The sequence below is a fragment of the Lepisosteus oculatus genome, chromosome 15, assembly GCF_040954835.1.
Source record: "Lepisosteus oculatus isolate fLepOcu1 chromosome 15, fLepOcu1.hap2, whole genome shotgun sequence".
NCBI classification, from domain to species: Eukaryota; Metazoa; Chordata; class Actinopteri; order Semionotiformes; family Lepisosteidae; genus Lepisosteus; species Lepisosteus oculatus.
The window spans coordinates 32,735,472-32,758,410 of NC_090710.1; the positions used below are offsets into that span (position 1 = coordinate 32,735,472).

Consider the following 22,939-nt stretch of genomic DNA (forward strand, 5'->3'; position numbering starts at 1 on the left):
GTAGAGGAAAAAAATACCTACCCCAACAACAAAGGCATTGCTTCTCCACGAGTTTCTGTCTAGACTTATTCCACACGTCTCAGTTCATATATGGTTTCTGGCCTCTCAAAAAACTCTCCAGTACAAGTTTGTCTCTGAGGCGTTCTCTCTTTTCAAACCTTAGACTAATCTTTGTGGGTATGCAGGTGAGTGGGTACCTGCGTTGATTGGTAGGTTGGTCACAAGCTAGGATCATAGGATCTACTGCATGTCCTCAAACAGCAGGCAGACCAACAGCTGCCAGGCTCCTCTTCCCGGTTTTTAAAATGTCACCCCACCATTCGTCTCCTCTGAACTGGTCAGGTGACTGAGAACAGCAGTTCATTCTCCACAGCATTATGCTCTTCTTTTCCTGTTTCATCTTCTTTTCACATCACTACATAAAAGAAAATGCATCAGCATCACGTGCTCACAGAGGCAGATACGTTCAGGGAGCACCCTGTGATGGACTGGCATTCTGTCCAGGGTGTGCCCTGCCGTGATCCCAATGCTTGTTGGGATAGGCTCTGGCTCCAATGCAACAATTAATTAAATGAAGGAGTTAGAAAATGGATGGATGTTAACAAAGTATATTTTTATTGTCAATTTTTTTTTATTGTAGGTACCCATATGATAAAGTGTCTTCTCAGTTTTTTGTTAATAAAGCATAGTCTACATGTTACAGTGAAAAGATCATGAACTGCTTTTCCATCTTTATACAGAAAATTCTATTTAGTTTTCTATCGGATTTTTAGCCAGTTTGATTACTCACAGCAGTAAATGCTGGTAGATCTATATTTTGCATTAGAAAATGTAACCTTAGCTTTATGGATTTAAAGAGAGGAATGAATAAATATCATGATGTGGGACACCTAACAGTGACTCAATTAGATTTGATTGCTGAAAGTGAAGGAATAGCGACAAAATCGTATTGACTCTTCATGTATTGTTTACCTTGAGCTGGTGAGGTTATAATTTTGAAGGGTCTGATCAATATGAATGAAGATTCCTAAATGACGAAGTTGGTTTTTCTCTGACCCAGGCTAAGCTGTATTATTAACAGTCGGCACAGTTATAACAGCAGCAGAGGCAACTGCCAGTTGTGTCTGAGATGTTGATGTCATTTGCAGAACAATACTGTATATGAAACCTAATTCTTAATGACTGGCCTGAACAAATCGGAGACATTGATAATCTGTTCTCTCTGTGTACTCAACATTGCATGTACACGTGCAGTAATCATCAATATTCATCCCCGCAAATCTGTGTGCTTCATTAAAAAGTGAAGGCCATTTCACACCCCGAACATGGAGTCATAATGGTATCCGACCCAACCCCCATGTAACTCCTTTTCTTTCCAGATGGTTATTTCTGTGAGCAGTGGGAGGGAGTGGTGTACTGTAGGGTGATTGGTATAATTGTAAAACAGAGGGATAGGCTGGTCATGTGTTTTATGTATTGTGTCTCTTCCAATTATTGAACAGCATCTCAGCCCAATTTAAATCGGTCTCGTAGTTTTCTTGGGAGCATTTTGTCAGTGGCACAGTCTGGGATCCTGTCATTTTGTTTGTAATTGCTTCATGTGTATAAATACATTTTCCCATATATTTTTTTGTTTGACTTTTTTATTTTTGTTACGATTTGCTAGGTCAGGTTTTCTTATGAAACATGACACTCTAAGATTTATTTGTCTTGCAGGATAAACCGTTTAGATCAGGAGTTCCCTTGTCATTATGGATAATGTAGATAACCGATAACTGATAAGCATGACACAATATTATAATCTTGACTTTCCAAAATTGTGTGAGAACAGTGTGCTTAAGAGTAAAGACAAGTTATATATTTCTTACAGGTATGCCAATACATTGGTTGTAATACTAATACTGTATGTGTATTACAGCCATTATTACCACACAAATATAGTTTATTGAGGTAAGGATAGAAGGTACAGTATATTTAACTCAAATGTTCAACATTTGCTCGGATAAGCATATCCAGAATATTGAATGTGATTAAAAATACAGTGCTATTGTGCTTCTAGAAATTTCAGAAAATGGTTTGTTTCTAAACTTTGAAAAGGGATAATAAAATTGTCTATCTTAATATACAACAAACAAAAAATAGAAACTGTATGAATTATATATCATCTATTAATTTACAACTGGGACATTTTGATTTTAAACAGTGAAATCACAATACAGGTGATGGAAACTTTCATGTTTACACAACCCATATAGCATGACTTTATTATCCATAAAATCCCTGAGTATCACAAATGTAAACATGCACACAGATAATTACAAAATATTGATAAAATCTAAAATATTAAATATTGTGCAAGAAAAATATACCATTATTCTTTCCATTAAAGGATGTCACAATCTGCTCTCAAATACAAATTCTTAAATCATACTTATACTTTAAATATACAAAAAATTCCTCAAAAGGAAAATCATAATTTTAGAAAAAAGCAAAAGTACTTTAAGAAGCAAAAGTACAAACTTTTCATATTTGCTTTGGTAATTAATCTCTTTTTTCACTCACCAAAATACAAAAGCAAATATAATGCAAATGGATTGATAACTCTGTGAAATAACAGAAATGCTAACTAAGATGCATATACCGTATACAGTATACAGTATAATACCTTATATTGAAATACATGTGTAGTTCTTGTTAATTTCTGTTGATTACTACCTGTCCAAGTGTGTTTATAGCTGTCTAAAGGCCACATGGTGTAGAACTGTATTATTGAGACATTCGTTCTTTCTTGGTATTCACAGAGATGACACAAGTTCATAATTATATTTAAGCACTGTGTACTGCAAATTTTCATTGCTGATTATGCAAAATCAAAACAAAAGAAAGGTGATTTTCTAATCCAATCCCACCACGTTTTCAAAACATTATACGCAAATGTGCAAATCCTCACAGCCTGTTACATATCAAGCATGCATATATATTCTTCAATGGCAATAAATGTTTGCTGAAAACACATAGCCAATTGTGAATAAAAAGGCTGTGAACAGTTTAACTTTTCTTGAAAGGTCATATTTTGTTTTAAATAAAGCAACATTTGTGTTTTTTATATAAAGATGCTTTGTCCATATTTTACTCCTATGTGAAAAGCAGAGGATAGCTTTGCATTTATGCGTCACTGTTTTTGATTGCAGCATCAGTAGAAACTGGGTTGAGTTTCAGGGGGCAATCATCTGACCAGAGGGAGTTTTCCTCTTTTTTCTTACTTGACAAGCAGCTTCCACCAGCTTTCCTCAATTTATAATGCAGATACAGTATCGCAGTGATCAGCAGCATGATGATTATGAACGGATAGATGAAGACAAAATCAAAAAGAGGCTGAGACTCACAAACAGTGGAGAATACGGTTGATTCTGAAAAAAAAAGGAAAGAGAATTAGTGAACAAACTGCTTATGCTGTTGCAGAGGCAACATTAATCCAATTCAAAAACTATATTCTCATATTTATTTGTCTCTTTCAAAGGAGTTTAATGAAATAAAACTGTTTTTTATAACAAGTGGGACCCACTCTTCACACAAAGTATTTACTGTATGTTACAAAATTTACTTCTGCGTTGACTGCCTCCATCTTCACTGCCAGCATTTATATGGATAATGTAGATAACTGATGACTGATAAGCATGACACAATATTATAAATAATACAGGGTTAGTTTTTTTTTTTAATTTCATGCTGAATAATATTTCTGCTATGGGCACACACATACAGTATATTCCTTTAGATTCCACTGCGTTATTGGTGTTTCAGCTTCTGAGCTGCAGTACTGAGCCTCTGCTGCTAAGCTGCCTGGCTGGTGCCAAGCTCATTGTGCTTCAATACTACCTTGCGCGACAGAGACACACTACAAATGGCTGTGGCATTGGCACCGAGGATCACAGGATGTGATTGACCATCAATCGGTGAGCTCAATCTATCACACAGGATCCCAACCATCCCGGCCACAAACTGTTCTCCCCCTGCCCTCTGGCCAGCGGTACCCCACTATTACCACTAGACTCAAGAACAGCTTCTATCCCACTGCAGGACACATCCTCAACAGCTAACCGCAGGGCCTCAGACTCAATGCATGTCTGCATTCTGCACTTTTTGTATGGTCTACCATGTTTTGTTTCTCACTACTACCTATTTATTAATCCTGTTGTTCCTATTTATTATGTTGTAATGCACTGTCTGCTGTACTGTGTGTGTCCCAAGAGATCAGCGTGAATAAGAGTTCCAAAGTACATGTACATGTGCCAATAACTCCTCTACTACTCTGCTCAGCAGCTGAAGACAGGAGATGAGGCAAATTCAAATATCCAACAAGGGTGATCGCTTAATTAATTCTATTTTAAAACTCTTTTCCTTTCCACAGACAAGCACGCTGCTGAAGTGAGGATGGTACTTGCTGAGGGCAGAAACCATGTGATGAATACGTCTGATTACTCTTTTGTTCTGTGACTCAGGCATTGCTTTGCCTGATAACTGCTAATATTCTCTTGTCACAAACTTTCAAAATTCTTAAGTACACACTTGTCAAGTGCATGCCATGCAATGAATATGTTCTGTAAGTAATTTCACCATATTTAATCCATGGTTACTGTGTCAGCTCTTCCCATTGCAAGGCAAGTGCAATTTATTTACCATTTCAGGTAAAATATTTTACTATTTTAATGGTGGAAACACAGTACAATTGAATGTGACGTTATAATTACACTCTCTATTGCAAACAAATTTTGATTATGCTAAACAGTACTGGATATATAGTATGTATAAGTATTTTCTGTGTATTCAAATCTCCATTGCAACTGTTCAATGGATATGACATCTTGTACTATAATCTAATTACTAAGTGGTTAGAAAAACAACTATTAATAGGTTAGAGCTCTTTGGCGTATGCCATCTGTAAAATAAAACTTCAGTAATCACTTTAAGAAAAAAATTAAATTCTATTCTAATAAACAGTTAGTAATGAGAATTCAAATTTGTTATGCTTAAGGCATTCAAGGCCTGTATCAAGTCAAGCTTTTTAAGGTCAGACCACAACTTGAAGGTCTTTTACAATGAAAGAAGGAAACCTAGTCCATTTCCTGTCAGACTATGAGTTTAACCTATTTCTTGTCATTGAAGTCACTGTTATCACCATGGCGACTGTCTAGCTATGCTGCATGCAAATTTTATCAAGAATCTGAAAGCTCCACGAGAGAAACCAGAGCTGCTACAAGAAGCTCCTTAAATATAAGAAGAAGGAGGTCATGATTACCAAGAAAATATTTTCTTGGTATATAAGTAATAATTATATAAGTAATAATTGTACAAACTGCATGCTTTAAATGAGTCATTTAAAATAAGACAGGCAAATTCTAAGCAGCTTAACACATGAATTCAGATCACCAATGAGAAAGCTTTAGCTGCACTTTAGTTTGGTGTTCTGTATGCTAAAGTACATACTATATGAGTATGTCCTGTGTGTGTCAAAGTCAGAAGAACAAGGAAATGTATTTACCTTTTGCTGTAATAGTAACGCTTAGATTTCCAGATGTATCATTTGCAATTTTATACCACTTATTGCCTGGACTTAACAACCACTCCTCCACCTGACAGGAATAGGTGCCCTGATCAGTCACTTTGGCCACGGGAATGGTCAGGCTGTAATTCCAGGGAGAAAGCCTGTTGAACACCAGGCTCTGTCTGGCTGTGGGGAGCAGCTGAAGGGTGGAACTTCGCAAGGCCCTGAAGATGGGCTGAGCATCCTCTTCTCCATACCTCTTCAGCCACGTCACCTCAAAAAAGGACCTCTTGTCCGAATATGAGATAATGTCACAGTTTACTGTAAACCCACTCTGCTTTTCATTAATGCTGACCTTCTCATTCCTTTTAAAGACTTGAAGATTGCTCTCTGTGTATGAAATTGAACGCAGATCATGAGGTTAATCTTTTACCACTGAGGAATCAGTCATGCCACAATGACGGTTTCATTATCAGTGCCAAATGTCTGAACACTCTTTGTCAACCCAATATTTCTTGTACACCACCTCTGAGTAGATAGTAGAGCTAATTTTTATAATAAAACTTCAAATGAAGTCAACAAAAACATCTTGGACACTAACATCACACCCCACTCAATAAACAATATATATTTTAACACATCATCACAGACTGCAAACTGCCTGATAGTTACTGTTCATCCCTTTTGTGTACAGTTAGAATTACAATAAGCGAGCATGTGAAGAGCACTGTCCATTAATCTGTTGTCTTTAGTGAGAATTTGTCTTTCGGGAAAAATATCAGACTCACAAATCCAGGCTGTGCACTTTCATGTCTACAGGTATATACAGAACTGTTAAATAAAGTGCTGCGAACTATTAGTCATATTTCATGCTGAAAGAATGAGAACATCCCACACTTTTAAGACCTGCTAGCTAAGATGCTAGCAATGCAGTTAAACAGTAATGAATAATTAGGTAGATAGTGTCGTACCTGGATGATGTACAACAATGCTAGTAAACCCTGATTCATCATTGGAGAGTAACTGCCAGCGACGTTCACCGTCAAGCTCATACTCCTCCACCGTACAAGAATAATTTCCGCTGTCGGCCACATCGGCGTTCCGGATTACTAGGTGGTGCGTATTGCGAGCAGAGCTGTAAAATTGAGCTCTCTTCCAAAGCTCTTTATTTCCACCCTGAAGCACAAAATCTTTACCCCACTTCAGTAGGAGTGTCTTCTCAGAAGCTGCTGACACACGATACCAGGAGACAGAGAACTGGGATGTTTCTTGGACATCACTGTTGATGGTGCAGTTGACGATGAAGTCCTCGCTATCTCGTACCGTGATTTCTGCCCTTTCCTTCATGACTTTCAACTTTTTTTCTGCGGGAGGAGAGACATGTTCCCCAAACAGTTAGTGTTGGCAGGGGATTCAAGAATACCATGAAATCTGGGCGGCTGTGAAATGAGTCCAGGGGCCTGCTTCAGTTTGCTCTTTGTTAGCTTCATGTAATGGATCCTTCATGGTTCAATGAGATGCTTAATGAATATCAAATTGAAGCCAAACACCAAACCTCATCCACAGATAATTCATTTAATTATCTAGAATAATTGAAATTGTGACTTTAGAAACTAATACTTTTTCAATTGTAATAACACAGACCATAATACCAATTGACTAGCCTCTCACTGTTCTCATCAAAGCAGCAAATGCTTTGTCTGAAATTCATCAGTGCTTGATCCTCTTGTGTGTGTAAAACCCCTGACCTGCAGAAGTGTTGAAGAATTTTGAGTTTATTCTTTTGTTAAAAATAATTGCTTTAGAAGACCAAGGCTTAGTGAAAACTGATGGCACACAACAGTGTGACGTACCTGTTGATTTAATGGTGAGCTTTGTTGTAGAGGACCTCCGTGACAGTGAGTACCAGTTCATGCTGGGGTCTTGTAACCACTCCTCAACCTCACAGATGTATTTTCCACTGTCACTGAACTCTGTCTGCAGAATGAGCAGTTTGAAGGAATCTGGAGATTCCCTTTGGAGATGGTATTTATTTTCCCTAGTTTTCATAATCTCTCCTGGCTCCAGGATGAGGTTGCGGTCAGTTTTCAGAACACTTTGTTTTCCTGTCTCGGATTTGTTGAAATACCAGGATATGGCAAACTGAGAATATGTAGAAGTAAGACCTAATATTTTACATACTATTCCCACATTGGCATTTACAGTACTTTCTATTTCCTTGGGCTCACTGCTTATGGATAGCTTGCTGTCTGGAATAAGAAGAAAGGTCAGAGTATCAAGAGATTAACAAGTAGTAGGACACAGTTGTTTACTATGAAAATTGCAGATGTTTTAAAGGAGCAACAGTGGTGGTATTTTACAATGACATGAGACAACACTGTTCTTTGATTGGTCATTCTGAAATTAGACGTATGTTTCATACATCATTTCATAAGAGACACTTCAACAGTATGACAGGAACAATTTATGTGTCAAAACTTACTTTCCAATTGGATTCAGTAAAACACAATGAAACCACAGAAATGTAAGCATAACATACACACATATGAATATATACAGTATTGCTTAAAGAAGTAATGTGCAATAGGAATAATGTGCCCCAGCAGAATTGTATTGTGCCGAGATGGAGCCACTGCTGTGCTGTGATATTATCCCAGCTAAAGAAACATGCACACGTGTAATTGCACAAATGCAAAAAATTTGTTTATACCTGATTTGATATCACAACTGTAAAGAAAACAGTCATTCAATGCAAACCAAAACTGTCACATTAGTTTTGTGTTACAACGAGACTCTGTACTATTACAACAAGAGCTTAAATTGTGTTTCAGATTAGGATTTTTTTTCCTGAGAGTTACCAAGAGAACACATATCACTGTACAGACACACAAGGAATATGAGGAAAAATGCCACAACAGCATGTTTTCACTAAAAAAAAACAGCAGGGGTGTGAAACACGCTACTGAGTCACAAGTTCTCACAACAGCTTGAGGTGTTTTAAAAATGGTTGGACAAGACCCTCGAGTCAATTAGCTGCTAAAAAAGCAAACAAGTTAGACAGACCTAATGGCTTCCTCTCACTTGTCTCCTCGCTTGTAATAGGGCAGAAGGTCATTGGTGCTGATCTTCCAGCCCTCTCCTCCATCTATCATTCACGTGTTTTGCCTAAAGCTAAATTCATCTGTGACGATCCTTCACACCCCTTTTTTAATAATAACGCAGACACCGATTACCCAACTCCAAAACCAACAGACTGAAGTTCTCATTCATACAGTAGCCATATCGTTTCTTAACACTTGTTAACACCAGTGTAAACCAAAACTTTTTTCTCTTTAACCTCTCTCTCATACAAATAAAAGAAAACACACAAACTTCCACAACATGACAATTTTCTCTTTTTTTTGTGAACTAAACAGTTCTATACGCATATAATACCGGTGTGGCTCTGTTACTGATTTTTTTTTATTTTCATTTTTTTAAGTTAAAAAGGATACAAAGGCAGGCTCAAGTAAAAAGAAAGAGACAGAATTCCGTCAACCGAATTCTATGCAAATATGTATATTGTTGTTCCTGTCGTTTTTTTTCTTCTGTTTCTCTGTACACCAACACTGCTGCTGTAAAACAACTTGCCCCTCCAGGGGTAATAAAGACACTCTCTCTCTCCTTTCTTCTTCTTGTTTGTTGTATGTTTTCACTTACCTGGCTTTTTAACTTGCACTGCCAGTTCGTTGGACAGTTTCGTTGCTCTGAGGGAGTCCCTGAACCACGCTTCTACAACACACCGGTATTTTCCTGCTTCCACGGTGCGGCTTTTGGACACTTTTAAAATGGAGGTTATTGCATTCTGTTGCACCGAAGTCTTAATCTGAAAATTACTGAGTTCTTTATGCCACAAAATACTGCCATTGTAGAGGAGGGACACAATGTTCTCCAGTAATGATGAGCCGCTCTGTGCGAATGTCCAGGTAATGGACAACGGGACCTGGGGCCCCTTGACTGTGCAGTGCAATTCTAAGTTTTCACCCTCCTTAATATGCATTGTGCGACTTCTTAGAATTGCTTCTATAAGCGAATCTGAAAACAAAAAAGAAAATGAAAATTAATATCAACATTACAATCATTGTGTGAGCTTGAAGGCATCTACAGTAAATAGCTTACAGAAAGAAATATGATTGGTTTAAAAGAAATAATAGTTTTATATTAAATCCTCAATGACAAAGAATTAATTAAATAGAAACTTAATAAGATTTGTAATGTCCCACCTATGATGTATTTGTAGCCATTGCAGAAAGATTTTAAGTGCTGTTTTAAAACTGATTACATTTGGTTAAAAAATGATCAAAATGTAGTCCTTCTGCAAAGAAAATAATCTTGCAAATGTCAAAAAGACTCTTTATTGTATATTACATTTTAATCATTTAAATAATAAAGATGTATGAATTGTACAGCAAATATCTTGCCCTTAAGGATTTATTAACAGCATGAATTACACCCCAGAGCAGTTAGTTATGAAACAAAACAGATAAAAATAAATCTGTTTACTTGTGCTCATTATTTCCGCCATTCACATGCATTAGACATCTTCTCAAAATGATGTTAATGATCTAATCTTAAATAAACACATAGCCATAGCCATATTTGTTAATTCTACATCATATGTGAATAATGAAACAAAGTTAAACATCCAGCAATATGTCTTTGTTAAAGGTGATGTTAACTGGAAGTGCTAAATTGAAAGATGAGTTGGCAATGCCATTGACTAATTTACTGTGAATGAGTTTACTGTGCTCTGGGGTGGCACAGTGGTAACCATTGCTGCCTTGCAGTACTGGGACCCTGGGTTTAGTTCTGGACCTGGGCTGCTATCTGTGTGGAGTGTGTGTGGGTCTCCTCTGGGTGCTCTGGTTTCCTCCCACAGTCTAAATGCATGCTGGTGGGTTAATTGGCTTTTGGGCCGTGGTGTGAGTGTGTGCGTGTCTGTGTCTGCCCTGTGAGGGACTGGAGTCCTGTGCAGGGTGTATCCAGCTGTTAGAGGAAGAACGGATGATTGGAGTTTGCTTCTGCCAACGGTTTCACATTGAAATCGTCTTCAACATTTCTTGAATCTTTAAGCAAATGCTTATATGGTCATTTGGAGTTATCAGTTTGTTTTCACATGCCTCGGCACACACCAAGGAGAGAATGAGGATAGTCAGATGCTCTTGTGACCCACCCACTCAGTGCAGTCACCCACATACTGCAAGCTCCTACAGAAGAGACAGCTCTGACTGGAGGGGCTGCACATCTCTCACTGATCTCAGTGCAATACACCAGGCTACCTGGACTGTCGCGCGGCTGTTATTTTGTTTTGTTGAGAGCCCCGACTGACCACTGTACCTCCTGCTCTGCTCCCACTGGCTCTCCACTAACTGTGCATTGCTGCTTCGGGAATCCTAGACAGCCAGCCAGTTACAGTATATTAGCCAGGCTCAGACTCGCAACATCTGGGCTGCAGAGCTCAGCCTGAGCTTTGAGAAAGACTTATTCAAGTGAGCAGAATGTCAAAAACTCCAGGAATAATAATTTTTTTCAGAAACCTCTCACCGCGGGCAGCCCACTGAAGCTCGGCAGGTCTGAGCCTGGTCAGTACCTGGATGGGAGACCTCCTGGGAAGAGGTGTAAGTGGAGCCAGCAAGGGGTGCTCACCCTGCGGTCCATGTGGGTCCTAATGCCCCAGTATAGTGACAGAGACAATATACTGTAAAAAGGTGCTGTTCTCCAGATGAGACATAAACTGGAGTCCTGACTCCCTGTGGTCATTAAAAATTCAAGGGTGTTTCTCGAAAAGAGTACTGGTGTAACCCCGACGTCCTGGTCAAATTTCCCATTGGCCTTTACCAATCATGGCCTTCATCACTCTGTTCTCCTCCCCACTGAGAGCTGATGTGTGGGGAGCGTACTGGCACACTATGGCTGCCATTGCATCATCCAGGTGGGACTGCACATTGATGGCAGCAGTGGGATTTCCAATTACCTATAAAGCTTTTTGAGTGGAATGTCCAAAAAAACGCTTTACAAGTTTAAGGAATTATTATTATACTTAAATTATTTGAATTTTGTAATTGTATTTATAAGAACAATATTAGATTAGTATTGTCTTTTATCAACTGTAAAGTCATTTCCAGCTAATTAGTCATAACGGAATATTATAGTAATATAGTAGTTTCTTTCAAATGTGAAATAATTAATTTCACACTGCCCCAAAATTCGTACAAGTTTGGGTTATGATACGGTATTTCAACCAACAAGAGATGAAAAGTCACAAGTTAAAGAATACCTACATGCGTTATGTCATGTATATAAATGTTGTGAAAGACTATAAATGTTTTTGTTTTTGCTGCCTTCATTACATTTCTCTGTAAAAGACATGGTGTTATTTTCCCGGAAAGCGTAATAATACTTTCTTACCTAGAGAACTAATAACCACGGAAGCCTCCTGGGACGTGCTCTGTATTTTCTGGAGGTCGCCACTGGGCCCTGCAGCCCACTCTGAAATGATGCACTTGTAGGAGCCCGCATCGGCCGGCAGGGGGTTGGGAACCTCCAGCAGGAAGGACCCCTGGTCGATCCGGACTGCGCAATCGTCTCCGCGCTGGCCGCGCTGGCGGTAATGAGCGCCCTCTTCCAGCCGCCCGTCCCAGCGCAGGCCGATGACGTCCCTGACGGTGTTCTCGCTGGTTTTGTGCTGCCAAGCGATGGATAACGGCCCTGTGGGTCCAGCAGCTTTGCAGGTGAGCTGAAGAGGCTCTCCCTCGTTGATCTGGATCGTGTGATTCGAAATACTGACTCTGAGGGTGCTCTCTGGGTCAGCAGAATATTGTTAGTTGGTGAGAAAGGTGACACGAAAGTGTATCGTACAACTGGGTGTTTAAGATGGAGTTTAAACTGCTTTAAGGGTCATGATGAGAAAATAGTAGTAATCTTAGTGGTTCATTTAAATCAATAATTGGCATAATTACATCAAATAGAGACAATACAAAAAAGTTAGAACAAAAACACATCGTTTCAGCTGTGGAGCCTTCTTCAGATACGGTAAATGTAAAATGATCTGTTTTTTTCTTTTTATTATTCAGCATGGAAATTACTTGTTCCATTGTTTCACACACTGAGGCACTGTAGTTCTAAAAGTAAAGATATCCATTTCATGTAATACGATGTACAGTATTTTTTACTGGTAAAAAGAAAAAGTAAAAATAATACAGCTGGTGGAAAAACTAAAATAGTGTTTGCAACAGCAAGTCATTTTCTATTAATTAATTACATTTAATAAATTAATTAATTTTGTATCATTTGAAGTGATCTGATAGCAATGATAGCAATAAACTTTGTATTTTAAGTTGTTAGAAAATCTATGATCTACATCTGATACATGATACAGGAGTGTAGAGCCCCAACAGAGAATCCTATTTCGTCTGAGACTTTAACATATAAAATCAAGTGGTTGAAGCTTTAAATCTGGTTTATACCCTATTGTTTGAGGAGAGCAACAGCCATGGGAATTTTATATAAGTGAAGTTTATATAAGTTAAGTTAAACTCCTCAATGGTTAAGGATTGAAAATGGATAATTAAGGTTAAATAACTATGACTGAATAAAGTCATTAAAAGAACGAGCTCAGATGGAGCAAAGGCAGAAACAAGATCTTTCTAGCTTTCTTTCAGTGACTCACAGCTGTAACAGTTATACTGTAGCTAGACAATTATAGTTATAGCCAGAACATACTTTTCAGAATGCCAATGCATGTTTCGGTTTTCATTTCACCTTACTACGGTAACTTCCTAATTGAAACATCTACTATGTGCACTGAATAAAGGTTCTTTCGTTACGGTTTATTTAAAGCAAGATTATAAACCCTGCAGGACTGTGGCTCTCCAGGACATGGGTGCGCACTGTATAAACATATTGTATATTTTTGTTTTACCTTCCTGTGGTAAACAGAACTGATTGGAACACCCACAGACAGTATTAATGAAAACTGGTGCAAAACAAAAGATATTTCTGCTTTCTGAGGAGTTCTCTTTAAGCAGGTAGGCATTTGTGGGAATCAAGTATTGTGCATAAATATATAAATATATATTATAAATAAGATTGTGATCAAAAGAAGGGTTGTATATCCATGATCAACATCTTCTTAACAACAGTACCCTAAATGTCTTGTGAAGCTAGTGGTTCTGCATCATTAAGAGAACAAATACAGTACAAAAGCTTATTTCCCCTGATTCAAGATCATACTGTAGATCAGTATTTTCCAACACATCACCGTGGGACAACTAACTACAAATCACAGACACCAAATATGGCTTAAGTATGTCACAAACCTCATATGAGGCATACTTTAATATGTGGCTGACGCTTTTATCCAAAATGAATTACAGTACATTTGCACCCACTTATAGAGCTGGGCATTGTTCCTTGCTCAGTGGTACAACAGCAATATCACACTTCACATTTCCACAGTTCTCACAAAGGACCTAACCGAGGATAAAATCCGTAAGTTGTATAGGGTGTATTCCAAATAATAACCGGTTGGAAACTAGCTTATCTCTGTTTCTGAGATCCCTGGTGTGGGGTGAGAGAGGGCAGTCTGGGCTTTAGAAGGGCCAGAGTGCTGTTGATTGGCTCGGGTTTGACATCTCCAGTCTAACTGTGTGGTTTTCCGTTCAGTAAGAAACTTGGGGGGATGTAGCACTGAGGGAGGTTGTAGTAATTTGGGAGAAGTGTTATTGTCTTATTTTTCATTGGTTCTGTTGCAGATAATTTAAAAGAAACTTTTGTTCACAAAAATGCTTGATGCTATTTTAAAAGACAGCAGGAAAACGTACCTCTGGCAGTAACCCCCACTCTGATTTCACTGGATGTTTTGCTTTCCTTTACTGATAAACGTCCATCAGCGCCTTTTTCCTCTTCAGAAACTCTGCAGGTGAACACTCCCTGGTCCTCTGTTCTGATGTGTTTGATTGTAAAGATGTAATCTCTGTCACTTTGCTTGATGGCTTGCACTTCTCCATTTTTGTGTCTCTCTGCATAAGTATTTCCCACGATCACGACACCTGTGGGTCCGACTGCAGCCAGTTCCTGGCCCTCTTTCATCCAAGCCACCGAGAAGTAATGGTCTAGAGCTTTTGGGACTCCCACACTGCACTTAATCTCTAAAGTTTCTCCCTCTTTAAATTCTGGTCCTGAGCTTTCAATATGTGCAGTAAAAGTATCGGTGACAGATCCTACAAACGTAATAAAAAGATTTGTTACATTTCTATTAAAAGACATAGGGAGTGGAGTGAGAATAATAGTGCTTCAAGGTGAAATCAGCTCACCCAGGCTCTGGACATCAAGAGCAGTTGCCTCTGTCCTTTTGGAAGCGATTTTTATCCAGGAACGGTCTGGGTCTTGAATCCATTCCCCAGCTTCACAGTAAATATCCCCCTTATCGGACGCCAGGAGCTTAGCGACTGTGAGTCTGTACAGGGTGCTGCCGATTTTATCGAGCCCGATGTGGCCTGACCTGTATCTGTGCTCAAACTCTGCTCCCGGCCTGAGGGTGAAGTCGCTCATCAGAGAGAGGATCTCGAGTGGCTGCAGCCCCGTCTTGTTGAGGTACCAGGTGACAGATGTGTGTGTGTGCTGTAAGGTCTGAGTCGACACCTCGCACTCCAGCTGCAGGGTCTCTCCTTCCTCCATATGAAGAGCCTTAGTAGTCATGGATGCCGTCAGCGTGTCTTGAATCACTGTAAAGGACATCCAGATCATTTACAATGACCTCTTCTATTCCAGCTTCAAAGCAGTAAACTAGCTGTATATTGTGTTATAAAAACAGCATTAACGTTTTAGTGTGTACTCTTCTTCACACATTGCAGGATCGAAAATTTTAAGTGTTTCAAAGTGATTTTTGGACTGTTATGTAAAAGACAGCAAATTTATTTTCTTTCATAATTTTTGTTTTTTATTTAGTTTTATCTTTTCTGTTCTAACGTTTTTCAGGAACAAATAATAAGCTTACAAGGTGTCATACATTTTTACATTCAAAAACATCTCCTTTGTGGCTCTTTAGGATTAAATTAAAAAATAAGGTCAAATATGTTAATAACTAGTTAAGCAAGATGGCTGCTTTATTCTTCATGATAATGTAGTAAAAATAATATTTTGTCTCCTCCATCAGATTCAGAGTAGGAGTGATAATACGGAGCTAACATGGTCATGGAATTAAGAAATTCATACACCTAAAAGTACTTCAGTTTACAGAAAACGTAACTTTCTTCAGTTAAATCTGATGTCTTTCCCAGGCAGTTGTCGCCAGGAAGTTATTATTCGAGGAGCAGGGAAGCAATAGGGAGCTCTGGTGAAAGAGGAGGGAAAGAATGAACGATCAGGCAAACGTAAAGTCTTAGGATCTAGCACATAAAAGAGGTGAATGGAAAAAGAGTGTGTCTGGAAGAATGATAAAGCTGGTAGAAAACTTGAATGAAGAAGAAATAAAAGCATGGCCCGGGAATCTTCCTGAGAGGAACCTAGCCAACGCAGGGGTGCAGGGCGGAATCCTGACACACCTCCTCCTGGCTCCTCCAGCAGGGAAGAGCGATGCGGAAAGGAAGCAAGAATCACAGAGGAGAATGGCTGTGAAAAAAAATGTAGTTTTAGGTTTTAATTAGAGAGTGTGTGTGTGTTTTCCTGTGTTTTTATATCCTTCTGTTATATCCAGTCTGTCAACTCCATGACATGTCTACACTGGTGATATTAAGCTAATTGTTGCATAAAATAGTTTATTGCTTCACTTAGAGGACTGGCCAATCTTTGAAAGCTGCAGCGCAATAATTATTTTAAATCATTTTTTTTATATAATAATAATAATAATAATAATAATAATTGCTCTCACTTATATAACGCTTTTCTGGACACTCCCCTCAAAGCACTTACAGGTAATGGGGATCCCCTCCACCACCACCAGTGTGCAGCCCCACCTGGATGATGTGACAGCAGCCATAGTGCGCCAGAACACTCACCAGATATCAGCTCTCAGTGGGGAGGAGAGCAGAGTGATGAAGCCAGTTCAGAGATGGGGGATTATTAGGGGGCAATGATTGGTAAAGGCCAGGGGGAAATTTTGCCAGGATGCCGGGGTTACACCGGGGTTACCCCCTTATATGTAGTTAGAGTTTTTCATCTTATAAATTCCAACTCCCCCAAAATCAGTGCTTTTACTGTATTTGTAATACGTTTTGTAATACCAAAGCCATGGTACAGTATATCAAATGTGAATGAGTGAACAAAACACAGAAATCATTATATGTTTTTGGCACCAAAGGTGACGGTGCTAAGATGCAACCACTATGAAACTACTTCTCGGGTACAGCTGCCCATATCGGTAACTTGTGGCAACACTGTTGCAATGACTCGATCGCAATGACAAGCTTAAGGCCCAGTGTGAGGTCTCTGCACATGTCGTCTGAGGTCAGATCTGTCAAGGGCATCCATCAGTACATAAAACAATTCACATCTTTCTCTAGCCCTAGTCTCTAGACTCTATACACAGAGTCAACTTCACAACTGTTATCATTTTCCCCGAATGGACTCAGAGCGCTCAGGCTGCTCTGCTCATGCAAGCACGATTTCTAACTGGAAGTGCCTGCCGTAGCCACATTCTCCTGCAGATCTGTCAGGTAGATGTGATGGCTCTGGACCACTGCAGTGACCCTCTTCCTTCCAAGATGTGGCCTATCCCTCTCAGACCCAGTTTCCCTGTTTCTCTGTACTAATCCGCTGACTGATGATGTGGAACATTGTGTTCTCTGGGTCTCTTCTCTCACAAACAGGCTGTCGTCAATCAAGCTGATCACTGCCAGGCAATCTTCAGGAAAGCAAATGAGGCATGGTGGGACCTTTTGCCATTCATACATTAATTAAAATCATGTTTTCTGAAGGGCTCTTGGGGCAGATTCTTAATCAACTAATAGTAAGAATTATATCTCACCTCAAATATTGACTACTGAGTACCTGGTATCTTAATGAAATCACATGACATGAGATCACTGTTGTGTTATCCCAAGAAACAATACTACCTCAAGAGTCAGCAAATCTGTCAGGCTTGAAGGTGCCTTATCAGCTATTGGTGTCAATCGCACACTGTTGTGTTTTTACTGTGCACCAGTTTGCTTATAAATATATGTATATAAAGTAATAGCACCCACAGCAGCCATTGGCAATAGAACTGAAAAAACTTACCTGTGAGGTTCATTTTGGCACTGTAGACCCCATGAAACTTTCCATCAGTATTTGGAGTAAAACACTCGTACTCTCCTTCATCACTTTCATGCAGATCTTTGATGTGCAGCAGTACAGAGGAACCCGTTTTTCTCTCAATTTCAATTTCTTTATCCTTTACTCTCTGAAAATAGTTAGCATATGCGATTCCAGGATTTTGTGTGCTGATTATTTTTATTTCTTGCTCCGGTCTTTCCTGAAGGTAGATGGAGAACTCAAAATCTTGTTCGGTTCTTCCTTTAAACCCGCTGACATTGCAAGCGATAGTAATTGGATAACCTCTGGCTCTGTATAATGGACCCTCCTGCATCTGGACCAGTCTCTGGCCTGCACAGCAATCTAGTGAGACAGAAATGCAAAAATAACAGTTGAAAGTTTTTATACATGATATTGGTTTATGTATAATTTCAATTATATATTCAACCATAAACTGAGGGATTGTGATCTACTTCTAGTTTCTACTTTTGAGTTACAGTGTTAAACATTTCAATCGCAGTCATTTTTCAATGGAGTATGTACAGTATGTGTTATTTCTCAAGGGGTTCATAAAGGGAGCTCATCAGCACACAGGTTACAAAGGAACAAGCTGAGGTTCATTCCATAATGAAAAGTAGAAGGAAAAAGCACAATATTATAGCTCTTAGGCCTTGTTCAGATATAATATTCAACAGGCATAACATTGTGTTTTCTTGCTTTCAACTTTTCAGTATGAATTTAACCTCTACTTGATCTTTTACAAATGTTGATGTTTTGCATTAGACATCTTCTGTTCTGACGTGGTATACCAACACATAACACGTAGTAATATACTGTATGATGTTCACTACATTTCCAATAATTCCACAATATCAAAACAAAATGAATAAAAAAAGATCACTAAAATTCTAAAATCTGTTGTTAACAATACAATTATTTCATAGAGAGACCACTAAGACAGAGGAGCTCGTAGTGGGTTTTTCTCTATATTGAACTACAGAATAAAATATTTCATTTTCAAAGGCTGAAGTAAAGAACCCCAACAGTTAATTATGTATTAAAACCTTCAGAGACTAAGAAGGATTTGCGAAAACTCCTATTCCCATGGGGATGATGAGGTGGGTCACGCTCCAAATACAACAAGTACTTCACCTGATAAAGTTTAAATGGATCAAGCTGAACCCCACGAATTATTACATGTACTGTGCGACGGTGCAGGCGAGCAGGTGAGCAGGACTTACCCCATTGCAGAAGCTCAGCAAGGGACCACAGAACAAATATGCTACAGTGATTCATAATAAGAGCTGAGCTCTCCATCCTGCCTCGGGTTTGAAAAAAGCCAAGTATTCGTGACAGTTCAGGCGACAAGACCTCTTTCAGAGGCGGGAGGAAATGATTAGATGCGGTTAGTTTCGTCTAGCGCTCAGAAAGGGGAAAAAATTTAGCAACCAGCCCAGACGAGTATCAAGTCTCAAAGACTATTGTGTTCATATTGTTGCTTTTACTCTTGTGCCGTGCATGTACCCTCAGACCCTATCCGGCATGTCGACACTTTCGCTAAACTGCTGGTTTAGTCGCACTTTATTTTGTCATCACCCATTAGGCAGTAGAAGGACGGGAGAGTGCGGGGGGTAATTAAGAGGGGGGGTCGGTGTGTATTGGCCTTCTTTGCTTATTTTATTTTTCATAAATTAAACAAATGTTACATTCTAAGATCACCGAGCTAAATATATTTACAATTAAACTAATCGCGTTTAAATAACCTTCCACACTACAGTTTCAAGACGTCCTGAAAGTATATATTGTTCACATTATTTTTAATCTCATTTTGCGAATTCGTTTTTTTCATACTGGATATGAATCCAGTAGCTCAGGCAATAATTAATTATATTTGTCGTGGTTTTTTTTTGTGTGTGTCTTTAAGTCTAGACCAGATGGAGACAGTAGTCTTGAAATCAGCATCTCCTTGTTGCTGTGATGCTGTTTGAAGTTGCTCGAAAGGGGAAGCGAGAGAGCGGGAAGCAGAAGTAGGGTAACGAAACATCACCGCACCGCTGATACCAGGCGCCGGGTCTCAAGGCCAGCCGACGGATTTTATTGATGTGTCACTTCTCCAAAATTATTTCTTTTCCGGTTTTTATAACGCAATTCCTTTAAGATCCTGGCTGTTGCCTTAACTTTCCTTGCATTTGATGTCTGAAGAACTAGTAAAAACACTAGGACGCTAAAACGGGCAGCAGACCGTGGACTGCCTGATAAAACTGTTAGTTTCATTTTCAGAAATGAACTCTCTGTCTCTTTGTGAATGTCTGTTGTCTTAATTTATTTCCAAATTATTATTTTAGCTTGGTTTTTTTTATATTGTTTAGCGTCAGGAGCAGAGCAATAGGTATGAGACCCTGAACATGATCCCTTATAGTTTAAATATATCTTTAGCCCTACTTTTGGATTTCTTACTGACGCATGTCACAGAAGACTCTCATGCGAGCACTATGACACTGCTGCTGTAAAACACCACCACTTCCGTTAGACGTTTAATTTCGCGTCTCACGACCGCTTTCGACGGCCACAGCGGGTGCTGCACAAGTTTCTTAGCGCACGGCTCACTTTTTCTTAGGCTTTCTACCCTCTCTCCTCTCCCTTCACGCAGAACGGTCGAGGCATTTGTCAGGTGTTGGAGATGGAAAGGTCATCGCCTCTCTGACAGGGCTGTCCTGCTCCTGGCCGTGGAGAGCGCCAGTGACGACGACACTGGGGCTGAAGCCTGTCACGTCTGCATACAGAACAGCTGGTGGCTTTTCCATACGTGTGTTCACAGGGAGATCATCCCTAGTGGATCAAAGAATATGGCCAGACTGAGGTGGTACACTTAGCGTTAGGATTTTGTTTTGAAATGTGTAGTTAATTTTATTTTATTTTTACTGTATTTGTGTATATAAGATTGTTTTCGGAGTGTTCAAAACTGGGCTTCAGCAACTGAATAGTATGGCGGGCTTTTGTAGAATAGAGCTGTGAACAGCGGTGTTAAATTGCTTTCTTGCTTTGTGGTATAAGGCTGTCTAACCCTTTTCCTCAAAAGCACACACTCCTCTATTTGCAGCTGCACATCAGAAGGTGCTAAAAACTAAAAGGCTTCCATTTCTCTTCAGTGGCCTCAATGGCATGAGAACTGCTAGGCAGCCAAAACTCAGTTATTATGCAGACATCCTAATTATAAATGACCATTATTGATTACAGGGAGTTATAGATCAATTTCTTGTAGTAGGAATTTGTCTTTTCCACATACCCCAACTTGCTCTCCATGAGACACACAGACACAGAGAGAAGCTTCAGGTCACGGTGCAAGGTCAGCCATTTATACAGCGCCCCTGGAGCAGTTGGGGTGAAGGGCCTTGCTCAGGGGCCCAACGGAGTAGGATTCCTCTGCCAGCCGCAGGATATGAACCAGTAACCTTCCAGCCACAGGCGCAGATCCTGAGCCACAGAGCCACCACACCACCTGTTTCTGGTACATACAAAATGTAAACTGGCTCCAGACAGTTGCCAGACAGATGATGTTGTCAGCTACACAAGCCCACACTTGTATCATCGAGTTACATATTGTTCAAATGGAATAGGAACAAAGACAAAACAGCACTTCTTATTATTCATTGGCAAGCTTACCTTTGAATCAGATGCTGAAAACAGTAATAGGGCACAACCGTGATGAAAATTCTAATAAACACATGTGTTTTGTTTTATTTATTATTTTTTATATGCCCAGCAGCCATTTCACCCTGCAGCACACTGGAGCTCAGCAGGTGTGAGCCTGTCCAGTACCTGGAGGGGAGACTCCTGGGAAAAACTAAGGAAAAACTTGAGGTGGAGCTGCACACTGGTGGTGGAGGAGGAGATCCCCATTACCTGTAAAGCACTTTGAGTGGAGTGTCCAGAAAAGTGCTGTATAAGTGTAAGGAATTATTATTAAAAATGTATTGGTATTACAGTTTTACTTCACAATTGGCTGAATGTCTTTTACATAGCGTGCTTTTACACAAAAATATATATATACTGGGTAAGACCCTGCATTCTGACCCCAAGCTTCTCTCTCTGAAAAGACAAGAAATTGGATATGACCAGTAAAGTGTTCTTATCTTATATATCACCAGATTTCATATGCTGTGAAAAGAGCAGAAGTGGAAAAACTACACAAACAACAATAGATTCTGTAAACTATTTCTCATACTAAAATGAGGTAGTTGATCTGAAAAGCCTATATATGAACTTGTGTTCTGGTGCCCTTATCAGCTCAGTCGAGATAGCATTAGCCACAAGTGAGCTGTCTTTGCAATGCCTCCTGCACAGTCTTGGCTCAGAGACGTTAAATACTTAATGTGCATACTGCAAATGCATTTAAACTATACCAGTAGCTGCAGTAAAGAATGCATATGTTGTATTTTTTGTTCTAATCTGATTTCACCGTGCCAACTGAGATTTGCGTGTTGTGGCCCTTAGTGCTTGTATAGGCTAACACCTTTTCTTACCACTGTGTTTAAATTCACACAGACACCGAAGGTAAGCTCAAACAGGAACGTGGCGAAATTAAACTCTTGAAGGACATAGTCTACATTCTGTCAGAAACATAGACTGCTGCTTAAGAAAGACTAAGACAATCTGTAACTCCTTTTTTTTGCTTTACATATGTCCAAGACGTTTTACTTGGTTGTCATTTTTTAGTGTGATTTCACGGGTGCATTAGTGTACAGCTGCTGCTTATACAGTACTTTTATTTCTATAGATTTTTTTTTCTTCCCAAACATTAAGTGCTGTATAACTAGTTATTTCTCCTTTTGTTTATTTATACCTACTGAAATAACAGGGTTCTGGTTGTTACTGTATGTGCCACTGCTGTGTTCGACTTGCGCTTGGAAGGATACATAAGAATTAGCATGTTTAGATTACTTTACACTCTACGCTTATTCATCATAATCAAAATGTACATGAGACAGAGAATATGTTCATTTTTAAAGTCAGCAGATTCATAGGGTGTTTAATTAAATTAATATATATTTCCAACTGTGAGGGAGATGCTTATTTAAAAACTGACAACAGGAAAAGGTTTAATACTCTTCAAAATAAGAAAAA

The 22,939-nt window shown here is 39.2% G+C and overlaps 1 protein-coding gene across 1 annotated transcript; it reads right to left on the reverse strand.

The window, feature by feature from the left end:
* Nucleotides 1–771: 771 nt before the first annotated feature.
* LOC102687993 (immunoglobulin superfamily member 3-like) lies at nucleotides 772–19,469 on the reverse strand. Its single transcript, XM_015364494.2, has 10 exons — nucleotides 19,057–19,469; nucleotides 17,801–18,178; nucleotides 14,899–15,309; nucleotides 14,407–14,805; nucleotides 11,993–12,385; nucleotides 9,245–9,619; nucleotides 7,399–7,794; nucleotides 6,517–6,909; nucleotides 5,543–5,935; nucleotides 772–3,410 (listed from the first exon to the last, which is right to left on the reverse strand). The coding sequence occupies exons 1-10, from the start codon at nucleotides 19,130–19,132 to the stop codon at nucleotides 3,166–3,168; spliced, it is 3,459 nt and encodes a 1,152-aa protein (XP_015219980.2). The 5' UTR covers nucleotides 19,133–19,469; the 3' UTR covers nucleotides 772–3,165.
* Nucleotides 19,470–22,939: the final 3,470 nt, after the last annotated feature.

Bases quoted from the DNA above. Each gene is read 5' to 3' on its own strand.
- LOC102687993 (XM_015364494.2), bottom strand. From the start codon at position 19,132: ATGGAGAGCTCAGCTCTTATTATGAATCACTGTAGCATATTTGTTCTG. The intron at 14,806-14,898 runs GTGAGCTGATTT...TTACGTTTGTAG, and splicing joins TCTTGATGTCCAGAGCCTGG to GATCTGTCACCGATACTTTT. The intron at 9,620-11,992 runs GTAAGAAAGTAT...TTTTGTTTTCAG, and splicing joins CGTGGTTATTAGTTCTCTAG to ATTCGCTTATAGAAGCAATT.